This window comes from Poecilia reticulata, chromosome 17 (genome assembly GCF_904066995.2).
Source record: "Poecilia reticulata chromosome 17, P_reticulata-male-v2, whole genome shotgun sequence".
NCBI classification, from domain to species: domain Eukaryota; kingdom Metazoa; phylum Chordata; class Actinopteri; order Cyprinodontiformes; family Poeciliidae; genus Poecilia; species Poecilia reticulata.
This window is the reverse complement of record NC_088846.1, coordinates 24,963,919-24,985,071: the sequence shown is the minus strand read 5'-3', so window position 1 is coordinate 24,985,071 and position 21,153 is coordinate 24,963,919. Positions and strand designations below refer to the sequence as shown.

At 35.0% G+C, this 21,153-nt stretch overlaps 2 protein-coding genes across 7 annotated transcripts; one reads left to right on the top strand and one right to left on the bottom strand.

Moving 5' to 3' along the window:
• Positions 1-1,947: 1,947 nt before the first annotated feature.
• LOC108167063 (ferric reductase 1-like) lies at positions 1,948-6,525 on the top strand. Its single transcript, XM_017309837.2, has 7 exons — positions 1,948-2,078; positions 2,428-2,511; positions 3,407-3,622; positions 4,245-4,355; positions 4,544-4,694; positions 4,836-4,943; positions 5,676-6,525. Exons 2-7 carry the CDS (start codon positions 2,434-2,436, stop codon positions 5,726-5,728), a joined length of 717 nt encoding a protein of 238 aa, XP_017165326.2. The 5' UTR covers positions 1,948-2,078; positions 2,428-2,433; the 3' UTR covers positions 5,729-6,525.
• A 2,371-nt stretch (positions 6,526-8,896) lies between these two features.
• Positions 8,897-19,957, bottom strand: hnrnpca (heterogeneous nuclear ribonucleoprotein C a). Of its 6 annotated transcripts, none has more exons than XM_081598336.1 (10): positions 19,816-19,957; positions 18,106-18,215; positions 16,776-17,044; positions 12,628-12,700; positions 12,439-12,489; positions 12,172-12,338; positions 11,971-12,009; positions 11,008-11,121; positions 10,742-10,920; positions 8,897-9,484 (listed from the first exon to the last, which is right to left on the bottom strand). In XM_081598336.1, the coding sequence occupies exons 2-10, from the start codon at positions 18,108-18,110 to the stop codon at positions 9,377-9,379; spliced, it is 1,005 nt and encodes a 334-aa protein (XP_081454462.1). In that variant the 5' UTR covers positions 18,111-18,215; positions 19,816-19,957; the 3' UTR covers positions 8,897-9,376. The 6 variants fall into 6 exon arrangements, with proteins under 6 accessions (XP_081454462.1, XP_081454460.1, XP_081454461.1 ...); XM_081598334.1 differs by having other exon boundaries at positions 19,119-19,931; XM_081598335.1 differs by having other exon boundaries at positions 19,234-19,931.
• Positions 19,958-21,153: the final 1,196 nt, after the last annotated feature.

Sequence of the window (21,153 nt, the reverse complement as noted above, 5' to 3'; positions counted from 1 at the left end):
CCAATGGACTAACTTTTTGTGGCCACAATTCAATAATAAATTAAATTAGTACAAAACTGTGACTTTTAACATCTACTTATAAAAATGTTAGACACAACACAAAGTGTTAATCGTTTCCAAGCTTTTTGGATGCCTTTGTTGCCATGGTAACTAGGACTCTAAATTACAGCAAAAAGTGCTTTTATTTGCTAACCTTAAACTGGGTTAAATGTAGTAAGTGTTTTCAAACAATGACTGACCTGGATTCTGTTTTTATTGCCGACAACAGATGGAATATTTTGTTCAGTTTTTTTCAATGGAGCCCGAAATAAAAAGCAAAAGCAAACTGCATGCCTTTGATTTAACAAGGTAGTCGTTTACAAGCCATTAAAAATTTCAGGTCTACATTTCCATTCCTACAAAAACGTCCAATAAAAAAAATTTGATCTTTTATTACTTTGTTGTTGAGTAGGTAAAAGATAAATCCCAACACCATTTTGTTGATTTCAGCTTTTAGAAATTATATTTTTTGTCCCAAAGGTTAAAATATCAGGTAATAAAAAGCTTTATTCATAATATAAACGCTCCAATCCAGGTTCTCCAGGCTGATACCAATTCCTGGGTTTCTTGAGATCTTCTGATTCCTATTTTGAACCATTTCCATTTTTCTGATGCAAAACCACATTTAGTTGCATTTTTATGTGTTTTCAGGTTTTGTCTGATAGTAACAATAAAATTACTTAAAAAAAGTGCATCAATATTTCATCCAGAAGGTCAAAAAGACAAGAAATGTTTTGAAACATCTTCTCTAGAGCAGGGGTGTCCAACTTGTGGCTCGAGGGCCAATTGTGGCCCCTGGAGTGATTTTGTCAGGCCCACATCTGCTGTTCAAAAGTAACACAAACATGTTTATTAAATGTTTAATCGAGTTGAAATTTTTACCAATATAATTTTCTTACAATGGAAAACATTGTTTTGTAGGAATGGAATAGTCGATTGACTTGACAATTTTCTAAAAACAGATTTGTGTAAATATTTAAAGTACCTTATTTTTATAAGTAGAACTTTTACTGAAAATCCTTTTTTATTTATTTAATTTATTAAACTCGGATTAATACAGTGACCGAAATATGGTTTAATAACCGAGAATAAATTTGCTCAACCAAAACTAAAAGAATTTGAAAACTAGATTATTTTCTTTCAATACAACAAAAAGTGCAAATTTATTTTCAAGTTTTGGTTTTACAATAAATAACATCGGTTTCCAACATTTTAGTTTGTTTTTTCAGTTTGTTTTCTCGGCTAGCCGCTAATTCTGACTTGAGGATTTTGGTCTATGTGACAAAACGTTTGGTAAAATTAACAAAGCATTTCAAACTGACACTACACTGCAAAAACACAAAAACTTACCAAGTTATCTTTGGTCAAGTGTGCAAATAAATTAGCACACTTGAAATAACTTTTCAGAAAGACGTAGAAGCTTGTTTTAAGTAAATAACTCTTAATACTGATAACAAAAGAAGTACTAGTTCCACTGACAGATTATTTCACTTATGGAAAAAGTTTAAATTTTTATCATTTTTAAGGAATTGTTTACTTAAAACAATTTTATATTTCTTGCTGAAAAGTTTCTTTTAAGTGAGTTTTGTCTTATTTCAAGTGTACTAAGATATCTGTACAGTAAACTAAACCAAAATACTTGGTAATATTTTGTGTTTTGCTTTGGTGAAGGAGCAAATGAAGGTTTAGAAGTGTCCTAGTTAAATCCAGACGTAAATCCAGTAGAGATCCTGTGACATTACACTAAAAAAATCTATTCATTGATGACCTAAAGCTGAACGTCTCATCTGACTGCAATAAATCTCAAAAATTCCCTCAGTGGTCAAACTCGTTCCACAGAAACCTTTTTTGTTTCCACTGACAGAAAGACAAGACAAAAGTACACCTGTGACATCCTGGTACCCAGACAGGTGTTCCTGGTAAGCCCCGCCCCTTTCCAGGTGGAAGTAGAAAAGCTCCATCAGCTTCCCCCGCTGAACAGAACCCCAGATCTCCTGCTGCCAACAACTCCTCACTCGCTGAACCAACCTTCACATCCAGTAAGTCAAGACTTTATGTTCCTTTACAAGAACCGGTTAGGATTTTTCTACTAATTTAAACATTAAAACTTTAAGTCTGATATTTTTTTAGTAAACCAGATGACATAAATTTAGTTAAATATTTATTTATGTATTTTTCTGTTGTATTCCTGTATAAAAGAACAGAATAATCATAAATCTAATCTTTTTGTATCATATGTATCTTCTTCCTGATTAAATTTAAATTTTGCATACAAAGTTAAAACATATTGTACAATTTAATTTTCCATTTTAATGCTGCTTTTTGTTAAATAAAAATCCTCAAAACAAATTTTTTAACATGATTTGTCTAAATATTTATATTTTCCAGGCAGAAATGGAACATAAGATGATGCAGGTTTTCGCCGCGCTGATGGTTTTCCTGGCTCTCAGTTTCCAGCCAGTCCTGTCACAGGTTAGTATTTATTATTATTACTATTATCATTATTGTAGTGTTAATACTTTAATTTACTTTATTACCAACAACTTTGATTTATTTACAAGATAAAACGATCTCACTGCAAAAACACAAAATCTTACCTAATCTAATTTTTGGTATAGTTTCTATTTCATGTATCTTAATACATTTTTAAAAAGACAAAACTAACTTATAAAAAACCTCCCAGCAAGATATAACATTGTTTTAAGTAAATAATTCTTTAATATTGATGAAAAGGTTCTAGTTTCATTGGTAGATTATTTCACTAATGATATGGGAATGTTATAAATTCATTTATCTGCCAGTGGAACGAGTGTTTTTTTCATACATATTAAGGAGTTATTCACTTAAAACAATTTCTTATTTCTCGCTGAAATGTTACTCATTTTATCTCAAGTGTATTAAGATATTTGCACTAGAAACTAAGTAAACAATATCTGGTAACATTTTGTGTTTGCAGTGCTGAACTTACAAAAGTGTCCAAAATCCATTTACTGACACAAATGTACTCAGATTTGGTGGGAATTTTTAAAAACTTTGCTCTTTGAGTAACCTTTAGAAACTCAGAGGACAAATAGAAAGACTTGACTGATGATGGGGAAACAAACAAAAGCTCAAAATCTTTTGGTTTGGTTTTGTTAAACTGTAACCGATGATTTACTTGGAGCTTAAGAAGACAGAAGGAAGTTACCCATTAACTTTAACACTGAGACGTTTTAGTGGCTGAGCCAGAAAATGGAAACAGAATCAGATTTTTAAATTTAATTAACATATAAATGGCAGCTAATCTTCACATTAAAGCTCCACCAGAACAAAGAAGCTAAAGAATCTCGACTGTTTATTGACTCTGGGTTTGTTTTTGTCTCCATAGGTTGTCATTTCCAAAACAGGATGTGGCACAACCAAACAATGCGTGCAGGACCCTGATACCTGCGACCCCGCAGGCACCACCACGTGTCTTTTTGGATCTGCTCGCCCCACAGCGTTGAAACCCCCAAATGGCATCGACCTGGCCTTTGAGCTCAGTGGGAACCCTGTGAACAATTCGGGATACATCGCCATGCGTCTCACCAAGAGCCAATCTGATGTAAAACACAAAATTATTATTACATTCAAAAGTTATTCTGAATAAATGTTTGGGAAAAAACAGGGAGATACAAAATATTGCTAGTTAGCTTAACAATATGTGTATATGATAGGTGTAGACTCCCAGACACAAAATGTAAATATTAAGGGTTTAATTATTTAAAAATCAAACAGCTACGAAATAGAAACAACCTTTTACTTTTTGGTTAAAACTGCAATTTTACATTTTAAAATGATTCTTACCATTTTTATAACACTCAGCTTAATTTAGCGAGTTTTACTTTAGCTTAGTCTGGCTTTATGACATTGATTTTAAAACTGAGCGGTAATATTCCTAAGCAAAGTTAACCAAATAGTCTTTATATTTTAGCTAAGCTTACTTTAGCTTGATTCCATTTATTTATGCTGCATTTAGCCTAACTTAGCTTAGTTTACTTTAGATGCATGAACTTAATTTAGCTCAGCTTATTTTATTGTGTTCAGCTTAATAAAATTAGGCAACATAAATATTATGACAAATGATGGTGTACAGTAAGCTAAACTCAAGACAACTTAAACAAAGTCATAACTTTGTACAATATTCACAATTTCTGACTGAAATGTTGCATTGCTTCTCTCCACAGGGAAGCATGATTTTTGTCTGTGGGAGGAACAGCTCAAACAACGGGTCTTTCATCAGCTTTTCAACTACTTATAACACCACCAGTGGAAATTCGAACGATACACTAGCGAAGGTAAGACTTAACTTATAACATCCAGTTGTTCCTACATCTGTAAAATTACTTCAACAAAATAATTTCTATGCTAAAAAGGAAAGCGAGTTTTCAAAACTCACAACATATCATGATACATTTATTAACTTAAAATTTATCTACTAGATCTTTATGGAATAGCATTTATGACTTTGATTTCAAATTTTCAGACTATGACAAGTATTCAAAACACCATCGATGGTGGAAGCCTCAAGTGTACGTTTACCGTGGCTGGTCTGAATGCCACCACCGACGCTGCATTCCTCAGGGCCGCCGATACCACCTACATTATAGGCATCGCATCTGGACAACTCGTTGGAGGTAAGAGCACAAATATAAAAACTAACACTGTCATTTTGCATTGTGCATACAATGTTTACGTGTTTATCTGTTTACAGTTTAGTAAATGATAGAAATTTGCACGTTTGAGGCATGAATTAAAAACAATGATTTTCTTTTCAGGGTCTCTTTCAAGCTTCCCCCCATTTAAACTTGGTAATGCGACAGATTTTTCCATCTTCCTAAACACCACAGTACCAGGAGGGGCCAACCGTCCTTTCTACTCTAATAGTAAGCTACGCACACAGCTAATAAATAGTTAGATCTACGTATTCCTACATTCAAAATAATCATTTTGTGTAGTTACCCAACATCCAAAGATGTTCCAAATAACACATATGAATACTCTTCACAGGGATCAGACTACATGTAGGTTTCACCACCTCAAATTTAGGATTTTTAAAGACCATTATGAATAAAATTTAAGATCCATATCATGACAGAAATGTAAAAAAGGTTTTTTTTGTAGCACTTGGCAGCAGCTTAGCAACGACAGACCCAAAAAAGCTAGCAAGTTTTAGCAGCTAGTTAGCGGTAGCTTTAACCACCTTGAGTGAAGATGTCAAACCTTTTCCTGATAGAAAATTTCCATGACACAAGATCAGTCCTGACAGCACAATTTAAGACCTGTGGTTTTTGTATTAAAGACCAACTTATGTGTTCCTTAACAAATTTAAGACATTGCCTTCATTTCTAATATATGAATTCATGACTTTTTAAGTTTTTCCTTTAAACTACTCAAGTTTCTGCTCAACCAAAAGAAAACTGCTTCTTATTCAGATTAAAAAAAGGACTCTGATAACAGCAGAGAAATCCACATTTCACCATGAAAAGAGTTCAAAACTAACATAAAATGTCTCATTTAAACAGTTTTCTATCTTCAGCTACTGACATTTTGTGCCATTCTTTGTAATTTCACATTACCTTCTCTAATTAACACGTCTTTCTGTTCTTCTCCTCCAGCTGTGCTGCCTCTGGTCAGCTTCCTCACACTGTCCATCCTGACGTTCGCCTGATCAAACCCAGAGAAGAAGCTGTTATAACCCCACAAAGACACAGTGAAGGGTGCTGCTTTAAAACGCAGCAAAAACCGAGTGTCATGTTGTTTATAAAGTGTTTTTACAAAGATAATTCAGAGATGCATAGATTATATTTTGCACTGTTTGTTCTAAACACTTAAATTGTGTTAAGTCAGATTCTGGAGATGAAGAAACTAATAGCTCAGGTTCTGAAAACCTTTTGGTGATCTAAGGTATATATTTTTTAATAATGTAAACATATCTATTGATACAATTACCATCCTTAAATGCTTTTGTTACTGTGTGAAATGAAATGTGAGCAGGTCTCGTCTGTTTATTAAATCTGTCATTGTAGTGGGAGCCCATCCCAGCTCAGGATTGTATTGTTTTCTTTAAGTAGATAAAGTTTTCTGTCGGTTAGCCAGAAGAAACCAGAAGAACTCACTACACCAGAAAAATGACTAAACCGAAAGCAAGATTTCAATCTCGTTGGCGTTCGACCAACATTCTGGATCTGATTGTCAAACACTCCAGTTGTCATAGTACGGCTAAAGAAAACAAGCCACTTGGAACAAGTTGCTTTTGTTGGTATGTGAGAAGACATGAAAGGTGGTTGAACCCTGATAGAATTACAAAGCACATATTTATGAGCACGAGATACGCAAGAAACTTAATGTGAAAACTTGAGACATTTACCAAAACACAATGCAAAAATCATTAGAAAATGTTGATAACCACATTACGGTTTTTCTTTATAAACTGTATTTTTTGACAATAAACATATTAGATTTGAATATTTTGTGCGTTTATTTAAATAAGTGCAAAGTTATGTTTTATCATCACCAAAAATATGGATTAATGTCTTACCTGTTTGCCTCTGACTTTTATTCATTAATATGTCAGGTGCTCGAACACGGAGCCCTGCGGTTCCCCGATTGTTCATTTTAGTCAAGTTAATTTGTATAAAACATTTCAGCAACAAAGCTGTTCAAAGTGCTTTACACGATAAATACAAAAATATTACATTACAATAGCAAAATAAAAAGAAGTAATACAAAGTTGTAATCCAGACTTGATGATGTTTTAGCTTTTATTAATAAAACTAATTATTATTAAGTTATAGTTCCAGATCAGAGAAGCATAAAAACTCAATGCTAAACTCTCCATGTTTGGTTCTGGGGATCCAGAGGAGAGTAGAACCAGAAAACCTGACCAATCTGAAAGTTTCATACAACTGCAACAGAACTTTAATGTATTTTAGACCTAAGCTACTCAGTAAGTATTTTAAAGTAATCAATGCAACTATAAATAAACACATGGGTGAGTTTCTCTACATCTTGTATTGTAGACATTAGTCTTTTAACCTTTTAAATGTTCTCCAGGTGATAAAAGTAGTAGCTGGATACAAAGCAGATCTTTGCAAAAAACAATAAGTTTATCAGATAGTAACATGTTTTTTCTAGTTTGTGACATTTATTATCTGATTCTAACCTTCTAAACCAAACTCGATGCCTTATTTTCCTTTAAAAAAAATACCATAGTGCTGGACTGTTTTCAGGCACCTGCACCACTGATTAGAATACATGAAAACTTTGATTTAATAACTTTAAATAATTGCACAACAGAGGACATTGTGCAACAATAGTTTCTGGACGATTCTACCAAACAATGTGTTATTTGTTTCAGGTCTTAATAAGAGCAACCTATCTTGGTTATAAAAGCTAAAAGAAATATTTGCTTGTATTTTTTGTCATACTGGATCTGTAACTTGGTAGGTGAAAAAACACAAATGAGAAAAATAGGACAAGTTTTAAAAGATGTTCAATGATACCTTTTGATTGATGCGTTTCGAAACCATTTCTGCTCTTTACACCTCAGGCAGATTCATTGTAATACTTTACTTTAAGTCTAACAGGTACATCAGGAAGTGTGGGGGGATGTTTAAACGTCTCCATTGTTTTCTTTTACAGGTTTCAGTACTTCAGCATTTGTTAAGTTCCATTAACATGTCAAACCTGTTTTATGTCGTGAGACCTTAGCAAGTTTACCTTCACAAGAAAATTGAAAGTGAATGACAATGAAAGCTGGAAATTTGTATCCCATTCTAGTTGAGGATTCAAGATGTTAATGAATTAATCAAAAGTTGACTGATCTTATCGATCCCATTACATTCATTTATAAGTGGCCATTTTCACTACAGAAGAAAACTGAGACTTAAAAGCTTCTGTAAACAGAAAGAACAGTTCATCTTTCTAATTTCTTGGTTTATCGTGTCATGAACTCCTTAGGGAGCTTGTCCAGTGTTTACATTTTAAACAGAACCACATAAAACGCATTTTAAATTCCACACCGGTTGCCATTTGTATAGTTTCCTACTTGCCAATAGACGTGCCCTCCGCCATCTTTGTTTCTGTATCTGTATCAACGGCTGAAAGACGAGCAGCGGCGTCCTCGCCTTCAACAATTTCATAGCAACCCATTTCTAAACAGTTGAGCTAAAAAGTATATTTATATGTTTGTATATACATATAAACTGACATTGACATATTCTTTAAGGAGCTTATATTTCTATAAAGAACCGCACACACTATTCGTTTCTATTCTTTCGCACTCCGCCATCTTTCTTTTGTGGCTGGCTGAAGGATGACCAGCAGCGCCCTCTGCTGGATTGCGGCCAAACAACACCGCTAATTAATGTCCGTCGAAGCGGACATTAATCTATTTCAACTAATTTTAATTTAACAAGCCATTAATCAATGTTTAATAATTGTTTGTATTCCTAATTATAATTTTACAAAGTCACGCTTAACTAATAACAGTTTAAAGCTAAATGAAACTCAAGTAGTCAATGATTTGATTTTAATGTTTTATTTCAATTAATTTCTTTAAACTGAAATGGGAGGAGTCTTTAAGGATCTAGCAGAATGTTTATATTTCGAAACAGAATCGCATAAAAATAATCGTTTCTCTTGCTTGAAATATTAGTATCGCCCCCTCCTGGATGGCGGCCAAACAACAATGAAAGGCGGTCAAAGCGGACGTTATTAGTTAACGATTTGAACCAATTTTAATTAAAAAAGACATCAATGCCAACTTGATTGTTTGCTTCCCTAATTCTAGTTTTTCAAAGTCACTGAACTAATAAAAACAGATTTTCAGGCAAAATAAAGGCTCAGATTTTATTTTAATGTTTTATTGCAATTTATTTCTTTACAGTTAAACTAAAAAGTGTTTATATATTTATATATATATAAAAAACTGACATGAACATACACACGAGGTCAAAGAAACTCACTGAGGAGGAAGAAAAACACGCAGAAGCTAAAAACTAATCTGTGGCTGAGTTCTCGTCCTCGCTTTAAGAGATGTCCGTCGAGCTGTTGTCTCTGAGAACATTATTAGTCCATGTTCCCGTCTCCACACGAAGACGAGAAGAGAAAAAACTAAATACAAACCTACAGCTAGATATTCCTGTTACAGTAATACTGGACAACTAAACAAAAACTAAAAGGAAATCTTCAGGGACAACATGACAGTAAGGTGTGCGCACCATGCTTGTGTTTTTGTGCACACTTGTTCTATCTACAACGTTGAGTGTTAAAACAGGAGTCGGAGCTCCTTCTGGAAGCCGCGCCGAATCTCCGCCTACGAGTCGTCGTCACCGTTCACGCTGTCGCCATCATCTTCGTCTCCTTCCACGTGTTCGCCTTCCTCCTCTTCCTCTTCTTCTTCCTCCCTCTCCTGACTCTTGACCTGATGGATTTGTGAGCAGAAACTGCAATGTTAAAACTACTAAAAAGTTAAAAATCATAACATACAGACATACAGTAAATCAGACTAAACTTTTTCTGTTTTAGCACTCAGGATAAAAAAAAAAAAGAAGCTAAAAGCCAGAATAATAGTGATTTTTTTTTTTTCAAATTTAGAAGTTTATATATGCCGTAGTGTTAGGTTAGTTTTTTATAATTACAAAAATAAAGTAATTTTAGCAAAATAAATGTAAAATTGCAAGAAAAATGTGGTTTTAAACGTAATCAGCTTGGTGATTTTTTTAGGTTCTTTCTTTTAAATTGACATAAATAGATGTTTGAACAATCGCCTCAAAATCCTGCTGATAATACTTTGATGCCGATGTGTAAAAAGATAAAAAAAAAAAAAAGTCATTTATAAAACTGTTGCTGAAGTATAACTTCACAAGATGTCAGATAATCCTCATTTTAATTTAAAATATTTTGTTGTGTGGGAGTCGTCTTAGAATTACGACTTTTCGTATTATTATGACTTCCTTCTCTTACCATTACAACTTCCTCCTAGTATTTTTATTTTTATTAGTGATTTCTGACGACACGTTTTCTTGTAAAACGACTACTCTTGTAATAATCTTTTTTTAAGCCTGGCCCTAATATTTCGACGCAGACATAAAAGAGTATTATGTATTTTTAAAGAATGTGGGAAAAACAAAGAATAACATTTTTACTAACACTTCAGCTGCACTCCTCCTTGTTTAATGTCACAGATGAATCCAAATTACTCAGCCAAGATATTAGAAAGTGAATTGTGGACCTTCATTAATCTGGTTCAGCCTCGTTTATAATTTCCAGATTCTAGAATAAGTCACTTTTATTAGTGATATCTGATGTCTTAAGAAGTTCCTGTTCCATGTCGTTTCTTGAAAGCTGAACCTCCAATATGAAAACATGTATGATGCTAAATGGCAACATTTGCTTTTTATTTTTGTAAAAGCCGTTTTTAGATGTTCAGTAGGATTTGTTTTTATTGTGCATACAGTAACTTGAATGACCATTAAGGATGTCGTTTCAGGAAGGCAGTTGAAAATTTAATTTGTTCTCTAAATATTGTGTTGAAATTCTGTCTTTTTTTGGAAAAGTTTTGTGCATCAATTTCAACTTTTTTTGAGAGACTAAAATAAAGCTTGAAAAAAAGTAGCAACTTTTTGAAAAAGTTTAAGCAAAATCAGTAATTTAGGCCGCAGCAGCTAACCGCTCTCACCTCTTCCTCCTCCAGCAGGTCTCCCTCCTCTTCCTCCTCGTCATCGTCGTCGTCCTCTTCCTCCTCATCCGAGTTGTTCATGTCCTGGCTCTCCCTCTCTCTCTTTATGCCGTCGTTCTTCTTGCTGCTGGAGTGCGGCGGTGAGGTCACCTCGCCCGGCTCTGGCTTTATGCTCTTTGCTACAAAACAATCAAAAATGTGAATTCACTAAAAACCTGCAGCATCAGATCAACTTAACGGCAGTATTCTGGTGGGAACTGTCGTACCAAACTTCTTGCTGTGGTCCTTCTCCATTCGCTCCAGGCTCTCCAGCAGGTCGTCCACTTTGCTTTTAATCTGCGACAGTTCCCGCTTGATGGTCTGCAGCTCTTCCACCCTCACTGCACGGAAACAAAAGATTAAACTCTGCTCTACAGTTCAACCAGAAACTAATATTTTATCGGTTATTCTGACTACAAGATAAAAAAGCAGCACATTCTGCAGGCTTTTCATTTAACCATTGAAGCCTTTTTACACAATATTAATAAAACAAATTCATTTTTAACATAAGCATTTTGTTGCTTAAAATCCAACAACATGGCATTGTTTTATTATTCCCTTGATCATTTGTAGCCAGAGTTGGTAGTAACTAGTTACATTTACTCCATTACATTTACTTTAGTAACTTTCTTGAAAAAAAAAAGGTACTTTTAGGAGTATTTTTACTTTTACTTTAGTGACTTTATTATGAAGTATAGCTGCTCTTACTTGAGTACCGATAAAGCAAAACGTGACTCAATATTCCACATTTAAATTTGTTAGTTTTCATGAAGGAGATCTCAGTATTTCTACATTATTCTGCCAATATTCTGACTTTTTTCTGGTAATATTAATGCTTTAGTCTCTAGACTTTATTTGGAATAAAACAAAAAAAAAAAAACCTTAGCCTGGTTGTAATATTTCATCATAAAGTTGATCTGAATTCAATCTTTGGCACAAAGAGACACGAAAACAACAATCAATCAGGTAAATGCTAATTATTGAGTTTGTTTTAAGTCATCATGCATTAATTGATTTATTGCTTGTTGCAACAGGCCGATCAGAACTCTGTGTACAACTAGCATAAGAGATGATCGAGAATAATTTCTGTCACTTCTTATTTCCATTTCAGAAAAAAATAGATTGAAATCGGAAATGGTACGGAAAAAATAAAAAATAAAAATCAGGATTTTTAATTAAATAAAACTCACTTTTTGAGAATATAGAATATTCTCTGTCATTTGTAGTTTCTATTTTGGAAAAAAAAAAAGATATCAGAAATTTAATGGAGAATTTCAGATTTATATGCCTGATCCATGTTGTCTTGTTGTTTTATGTATATTTAAACTTTTTCCAGCTTCAGTGCTGAATGTTCTTCAGGAACTGAAGTTTCTTTCGGTGGGAGCACTGACTCGTTCTGGACGACGAAGTCCTCTGGCTGCTCTTTGACGAAGAGGAGAAGCTGCTCTTGGTCCGCCGGCTGCTCCCTCCGCTCAGGCTGACCCGCGGGCGTTTGGACGGGATCACGGCCCGCGACAGCGGCGGCGGCGCGGGGACGCGAGACGGGTACGAGTACATTCTGGAACCACACAGAAAAAAAAAAAAGAAACGAAACAGAAATCATGCTGGTGCTGACTGAGCAGCTCAGTGGTCGTTTTTTCCAGACGGTTTTCACTCACCTGTCGTAGTAGTCTCTTTGAAAATCATAGTCGAGGTCAAACGAGGAACTACTGCAAGGCAGAACATAAACAAAGCGGTGAAAATATGTAAACCTGTCGCATTCCCAGCGTGTTTCTCCAAGCCTCTTTTAAAAACGGTTTGTTATCTTTGCCTCAGCTACAGGCGGCGTTTGTTGGTCAGACACCGACCTGTACATGTCTCCAGCCGAGCGTTTGGAGGTTTTGGACCGGTGCGGTTTGGGTTCTCCGGCGAGGTTACAGTCTGAGGTAAAAAGACACAGAGCGGATCGTTAAGCAGAGTGACGATAAAAACACCCTTCAGACAAAACATGAAGAACTTTCACCTAAATGGTACACTTACATTTTAAACATGGCTGCATTGCTTGAAACGATTAGTTCATTAAAATAAAAACTTTTAAGATATGTGTTTATTAATCCAGTTTTTAGTTTTGCAATTTGCTCCTTTCAGATTAAAACAAGTCAAATTCATAGATCTAAAATAATGCAAGGCAGAATTTAATTAAACCAAACTGATGCAATCTGAGTTTTAAAAGTGTTTGTTGACTTTCCAGATTATCATGACAAATGTTGAGTCCCTTGCAAAAATCAACTAAATCCTTGAGTTTTTTCACAATATTCTCTCACTAAAACCACAAATAAAGGACTTTACTTGTAATTTGCAGGAAAGCGATGTCTGGTTTTTCTGCTCCACAGGAAAAAAAATAAATAAAAAATCTTAAAAGTGTGGTGTGCATTTTTATTTGTCAATACTTTGCTTACACAAAGTATGAGGAGCTTTGCAAATCTGAAGCCTGAAACTTTGTGAAAATATAAGTTTTACAAACTAAAAATTACCAAAAATGTTGTGATGTTTTTTTAATCTGCTCAATTAAGCATAAACTATTTTACTTTACCATGAGTTTTTTTATAGATTCAAAACTTCAAATACTTTTTGCATGTTTTACTTTTATTTTGGGCTCAACTGAAGAAATCTGAAATAAATATTTCGTCAGCAATAAAGTCTTCATTTGAAAACACTTCATATATTTAACAAAGTTTTAATACGGTAATTAAAAGCAGATTTTGTGCACTTTAGAGTAGAAAAGTCACGGAGCAGATGTGGTCCTAGTTACCATGACAACGGAAGGAAAGCAGAAAAAAGATGATCACTTTGTGTTGCATTCAACATTTGTCTCAGCAGATTTTAATTTAAAAGTCGTAATTTTGACCTAATTTATTCCTGAATTGAGGACAAGAAAAAAAAAACAAACAAAGAAAACAAATCAGTCAAAGGGCCGTTAAACGGCCCTCGAGCCCCACTTTGAACACCTTTACTGTAAAATGGTCAAAAAGCAGCTCGTCCATCATTTTACTCTCACAACTCTCCTGGTTGTGAGAGTAAAATGGAACTGAGTACAAATGCATACCACAGTTTTTGCATTATAATTATAAATCATTTCTCTTTCTCTTTACAGTGATATCCAGCTTTCTGTTAGATATAATCTATTTTTTTAATACAAGGATGTTTGTGTTTGCAACGTGAGAAACATTCAAAGTGCAAATATTTTTGCATGTTGAGCTAAAAACATGTGAGAGAGATAAGAGACACACAAAGACGTTTTTCTCCTCAGACAAGCGAAATTTGTTCCGATCCACATGTGAACTGAGAAGTGAAACCGTAATACTGCCAGTGTTGTATAGTAACGAAGTAAAAACACTTCACTACTTCACTTAAGTATATTTTGGAGTACTTCATACTTTCCTCGAGCATGAAAATTTTTTGATAACTTTCACTTTTACTTCATTACATTTCCAAACTTAATTGCATACTTTTACTCCGATACATTTTCAATGTGTGGTTTAGTTACTCGTTACAAAAAAGGGAGAGAGAGAAGCGATAGTGTTTTGTCCCCACCTACTGATTGACTGCAACAAAGTCGGACACAAATGGAGCCCCATACGACATGAACCACATATGCATCCGTGGTTCATGTCAGAAGCTGGTTCAGTTGTAAAGCAGGTTAAGTTAACCTTGTGGTATAGGTAAAGCACCTCATTTTCTTAACTAAATGATGCCTGCAGGTATATATCTATTAGCAGGTTTAATTTTGCCTGCACTTGGTTGTGTACATTATTTTAAGTGTATTTGACAAGTTCACCAAAATATAAAAAATGTAATTCAAACTGCATTGCCTTGTTTTACTTTATACTTATACTTTTCATTACATTACTTGAGTACATCCATTTTTACAGTAATTTCCATACTTAAGTATAAGACGTTTCAGATACTTTAAGACTTTAACTCAAGTAACATTTCAGTCAGTGACTTGGACTTTTACCAAAGTCATATTTTGGAGAGGTATCTATACTTTTACTTGACTCTGAGATTTCAGTACTTTATACAACACTGATTACTGCTGCATGTTTGGGTCCAACATAGATAGTATAGACCTATAAATGAACCTTCAAATCTACCACAAAGCAGAAGAAACGGCTCATAAAGTCACACAAACCTATAATCAAGATAAACATCCGTTTGTTTCTTTAAAATTCGGCCTGCAAAAATTCTCCAATTTAATGCTAGGAGATTATTTACTGAAATGCAACTAAAGATTTTTACAAATCATGATAAAAAGATTTATATTTCTCTGATGTCTATTATCTAATTTCTTTTAAAAAAATTGATTTTTAGGAACCGTTTTAGGTTTAAAACAAGATTCAATTCAGTTTATTCAACCATATAAATACAAATGTATTTATGCATTTATTAATTTTGCGCTGTCAAATCAATTCTGATCTTATTGACTTAAAAAAAATAAGTAAAACATGATTACACTGAAAACAGAAAACTTTTTTTTAATTTTCTAAATAATAATAATACTTTTATTCTAAATTTCAACAAAAGTAAAAGCTTTTTTTCCTCATAGCTGCTCTGCGTTAGGCAGCGGTGTCCAATGCGTGGCCCGCAGGCCATGTGTGGCCCTTGGATACATTTTTTGTGGCCCCAACTGCAGTTCAAGAATGATCCAATTTTGTTCGTTATAACATTTATTTGAAATCAGGGTAAAATTACTGCTGATAATTATAAGTTTGCCACAAATTATTTGTGTTTTTATAACCAAACTTTTATATGTAAGTCCAGAGACTTTTACTGAAAATCTGACCTAAATTAACTTTTATTTAATTCATTAACTTCTGCTAAATATAGCAATCAATTTGAAAGAAAGGGACCCAAATCCTGGTTTATAACTGAGAATAAATTAAGCTTAAAATAGTTTGAAAACATGGCGGCAGCATGTCGGATTCGCTCTGTTCTTATTATAGACTTATGTTATGAATATTTTTTTGTTGTTGAGGCGATCCATGTTTGGAGAATTATTCCCTCTGGTCTTAAATGCTGTGAAATTAGAAGGACTTTTGTGTCTGTTTAACTTTCAGAGAGTCAGATGCGTAACCGTGGCAACAAGGTGGTGTTTTTACAACTAGAAGCAGCTGATCAGCAAATAAAAAACTCAAATAACATCTGAACTATGACCCCAAGTCCCTGCACAACTGAAAAAAGGATTTATGGATGCAGAGCAGAGAGAGAAGTAGTTCAATTATTTCAGTTATCGATTATTATCCATTACTGGATTTTAAAAAATTGCTGTCTTCTGCAGATTTGGCATTTAACCACTTAATTATTTGAATGCAGTATTAGAAAAAAGGCAAAAATGGAAAATAACTCGGTTCATTTTTTAAATAAGAAAAACATTTTGTTATCTGAAATGCAATAACTTCGCATTCCCTTAACAAACGCCTTTTTTATATTAAATATTTTTGTAAAGTTTCGGCTTCAGTATAGCTTTAAATATGTTGTTCTTTCAGCAAATTTCCGTTTTTTAGTCTGTTTATTCCAGTTAACGATGAATCAATTGCTGAATTAGATGATTATTATTTCAATAAATGATTAGTTGCTTTAGGCCGAGTCCAAACCACACAGCCGGACAATGATTTAAAGAAGAGCGGCAAAAGCAAACGAGGTGGATTAGCAGTGCTTGCTAACATGCTACTATGGAGTATCGTCTCTGCTGGCTAACATTTAGCTGTTAGCATGTCATGAAAGTCATGAGAGCATCACAGCAGCAGGCTTCAGTCAGAGGCCTTCTCAGATTTATGGCAAGACTGACTGCTACTGGAAATCCTTCCTCCAACGACGACGCATTGAAGAAACTCCGATGACGTGAGTTGCAATATTTAATATCCCTTCGAGATAAATAAAGTCTGGCTAAACTTTAGGTACGAAAGAGAAGTATTTAACATTAATCTTCAGGTTCAGCAGAAGCTAAAGTCCTCACCGAGAACTTGCCCGACGATCATCCTCCCGTCCTCGCCCGTGACGGCGGCCCGGGCGTTCCTCTCGTTGGCGTACTGAACGAAGGCGTAGCCCTTGTGGACAGAGCAGCCGACGATCTTCCCATACTTGGAGAAGATGGCCTCCACGTCCGCCTTGGTGACCAGCAGGGTGTTGAGGTTGCCGATGAAGACCCGGGAGTTGAGGGAGCGCGGGTCGGTCTTATTGGTGACGTTGCTGCTGGCCATGAGGCTGGAAGTGGAGGATGAACGTCTGACGGAAAGAGAGAGAGAAACAGACGGACAAACGGATACGAAGGTTTGAGATTTTCACGAAGGATGAGAGATGCTTCAGTCCTCTGAAAGTCTGAGTAGTTAAGCTTCAAACAGCTTTCTGTGGAGCAGAAATCTCCAAATGAAAGGAGTTCTCTAGAGATGCATCAATCAATCTGAATTCACATTTTATTTTCTCTAATTTGTGTTCAATTAGTCAAAATTTTATACTTTCCCAAATTTACTAATTAAAAACTTTCAGTATTTTTGGTCTAAACACAAACCAAAAGCAAAAACTTTGTTTATATACATTTTTCTTTCTAGACTATCCAGAAAAATCTTCTATGCCTCAATCAATAATCCTTAAAATCTTCTTAATAAATCCGTCTTTGCAGGCAAGTATTGATCAATACATCTCTGGCTGTTCAGCTGCTCTAAATTGTTTCACTCATGCAAACAATTGTCTTAATTCTCATTATTAAACCTGCTGCACTGGTTGTACTGAAAAGAATAATAATCAGGCCTCAGAAACTAAAATTAAAACCACATGAAGGTGAGTGATGAACTCAAAAATAAACATTCATGCGCCACTAGCGGTTTTTTTTACTTACAAAACAGATATAAAGCATCAAACATGCAAATGACTTCATAAAAGGAAGCAGGGACTTCTTTAGGTTAATGCAAAAAGTAAATAACCATTATTTAGCAACGCTCCCTCTGTGCATTTTCTCATGCGGACGCAGCCTAAACGCTTCATGTTCCTCTAAACCAACCGAACACACGCTGCAGTTCCTCACATGGAGAAACGGAAAGCTTTTAAATATGTGAAGCGGACGCACACAAGGAAGTTAAGCCGAGCAGCTAAAACGTTACCCGTGAGAAATGCACTTTGTGTTTTTATTGTGTATTTTTATGGCCTCGCCGCTCCTGTCTAAGATCGGATTTTTGCCGTTTGCAGGTGGAGAACCGTGAAAACATCAGTGGTATGGACAGTAACTCTGCCCCCTCCTGCTGATAGAGAAGGAAAGCGCAGTGGGGGGGATTTTTTCAACGTTCACTCACTCCATAGCGTCTGTGTGCGGGGATCTCGTCTGCCTGACGTTTGACACTGTGGGCTGGGCTCAGTTTGGGCTGGTGTCTGGACCTTCACCTTCGCCCCCTGGCAATTTTTACTGAGGCGACAGAAAACACATCCTCAGTCAAGCTGGGCAGGGTTATCGTTCACCAAATCTTACCTGGGCTGGACGGAGTGTGTGCAGGAACTCCAGAACATATACCACCCAAAAAATAGGCGCTTAATGCCCCTTAAAGCTACAGCTGGGTAGCATCAATTTAAATCTAAATTAAAAGGGTTAAGGAGTCAATCTAAGACACAAAAATATTACATTATATAACACCAACTACTTTAAATCTAATACATTTTGACTAAATCCGTTTATTCGAGCAGTAAAATGTTAAAATATCTTCCATCAAAGCAAACCATTAGTAAAACCAACTATTTATGAGTTTTTACATTTTTTATACACACTGAAATCACTAAAGTGTAAAGATGCTGCAAAAATATTAAGGATGGGCAACTGTGGTACTGATCAGCCAGCGTCCTGCAGGTCTTAGATGCGTTTTGCTCCAACAAAGCATGATTTAAAAGTTCAGACATCTAAAAACACACACAAAAAAAAGACTTTGCATTTATAACAAAATAGCTGCAGATAACCAATAATATTACTTTTAACTACAAAGAGAAAAGCAGCAACATTTTATACAACAGCATCCATGTTAGGGAGTCTCTCAGTTATGTGAATGGATACATTTCATATTCTTTATACAATGACTGAGGCCCATTCCCTAATAATCAATTAATCCTCTACGTATGAATTGACTTTTAACTTTTTATTTATATGCTAAACATGAGGATGGAATGTAGAAGAATTAAGGGGATGTACCTATAAGTGAATGCAGAGAAACACATAACAGCCAAAGGAAGACACTTTTCATACATCATGTTTAATTAAATGTGCATTTATCATGTTATGTGTTAAAACTTGCAATCCAAAGCTTTAAAAAAAAAAAATCACCATGCGAGGGAAAAACTGGGGAAAACTCCGTAAAAAAAAAGTGAAGAAAAAGTGAGAAAAAAAAAGTCCAAAGACAACGATTCACAAAAACAACCCAAATAAATCAACAACACACCCGCCTGGACACCAACAGCGCCCTCTTCTGGGCTCAAGTGTGAATCACAAGGCCTGCGCTAGCCTTGGTAGCGCTCCATGCCGGCTAGCGCTGCTAGAGTTAGCTAACCACCAACTAAAAAAAAGGCACGAAAAAATAAACACCAATCTGACCAGTTTTTGTGAAAAAAAAAAATCAAAACCTGAAAAATTCTGATAAATATGCCGTCAATAATCTGAAAGGGATTAAAATTTTGCTGCCTCTGACGCTGTTAGCTGAAGCTAACGTTAGCTGTCCGACTGTCTGAAAAGCGAGCCAAAAACAAATCAGTCCCGTCAAAGAAAAATATAAAGCTAGGCAAACTTGCAAAAATAGTTCAAAGTGTATCTAAGATGCTTCCAACATGTTGTGGCTCTAAAAAAAACCAATCTGCGTTTTTTTGTCTTTGAGGGGGACGAGCATTTCCACGTTAGCTAAGCCAGCTAACCCTGCTAGCCAGCACATTCTGTCCACTCGCAAAATGGAAAATCACCGTGGAAAAAATCCAAAAAGAAAAGAAAAAGGAGGGAAAAATGAAAAAATGTCTGGGGACAAAATACTCACCACGACCTGTACGAGCAAAATGTCTTGTTTTTTCGTAAAATCGGTCAAATTGCAATTTAGGTCGTCCTTTTTGGTGCACAAGCGATTCGCCCCGTTTGAACAGCAAGCTAACGCAACAGGCGATGGCGCAGTGATGAGAAGGATGCGTTGGTTTTGATTTACGGAGCAATCTGGAGGGGCGGCGTCTCTACAAAAAGCACGACTTTAGAAATTTGGCTACATCCGGTGTGACCAGATGAGCAAAACATCATAAGCCGTGAACTAAGGGCAAAATATTTATATTTTTCTGCTTTCAACTTTATGAACACTGATTTTATTTTAAAAATAGTATTTTTGAATTCTAAAATAAACAAATAGCAAAATAAAGAATATAACTTGAAAAGTAAGTACTATAATGTCAAGTAATATAATTTATAAAATAAACTTCAAGAATGTAAAATATAAATGATAGGCATTATGTAAATTATGTGAATTAACTGTCTGTCTCTGTGTTGCCCTGCGACAGACTGGCGACCTGTCCAGGGTGTACCCTGTCTCTCGCCCTTAATGTTAGCTGGAGATAGGCACCAGCAACCCTCCCCGACCCCAGTAGGGACAACGGTGTACAGAAAATGGATGGATGAATGTTGTAAATTAAAAATTGTACCTTTATAAAATCTAAAACATGTATTACTTTATTTTGAAGTAAAGGAGAAAAAGTAGAAATATGCTAAGTTAGGACACAAATTATTTTTTTTTATTATAAATAATACGAATAATGCTAGATAAGATAAACTAGGCCACATAAACCCATGTTATGCTTTTAAATATTTAAAATATATTTATTTAATAAAATCAGAACAATAAAATTAGATTTACAGGAGAAGAATCTATTAAGCTTGTTATGTGCTGCTGCAGACAGCCAGAAGGGGGCAGTGTTCTCTAAAGAAATAAATCCAGGAAAGGTTTGACGTGTTCGTTAAACATGTGAGAGGCCATGGAACCCAATAACACATGGGAAAATACATAAATGATTTTTGTGTGCAGGATTTTTAATTACTTTATACTAATAATGTATAAACATGACGTTTCCACTGGTGCTGCTGAGGGTTGACAACTGCAGAGGGAATTGTTTCAACAGACTTATAAATAAACATTGTGACAGATGTCCTAAAAAAAACCCAGATGTGAAAAATGTTTGCATAAATAGGCAGGGGACAATTAAAAACAGGCACAAAGAATATGTGTTTGGTAAATTCAGTGTTGCCCATGAAGTTTAAATAATTCTGTTGTCTTTGTGGTTTTGAGAAGACATACAGTCATGGCCAAAAGTTTTGAGAATGATTCAAATGTTAATAT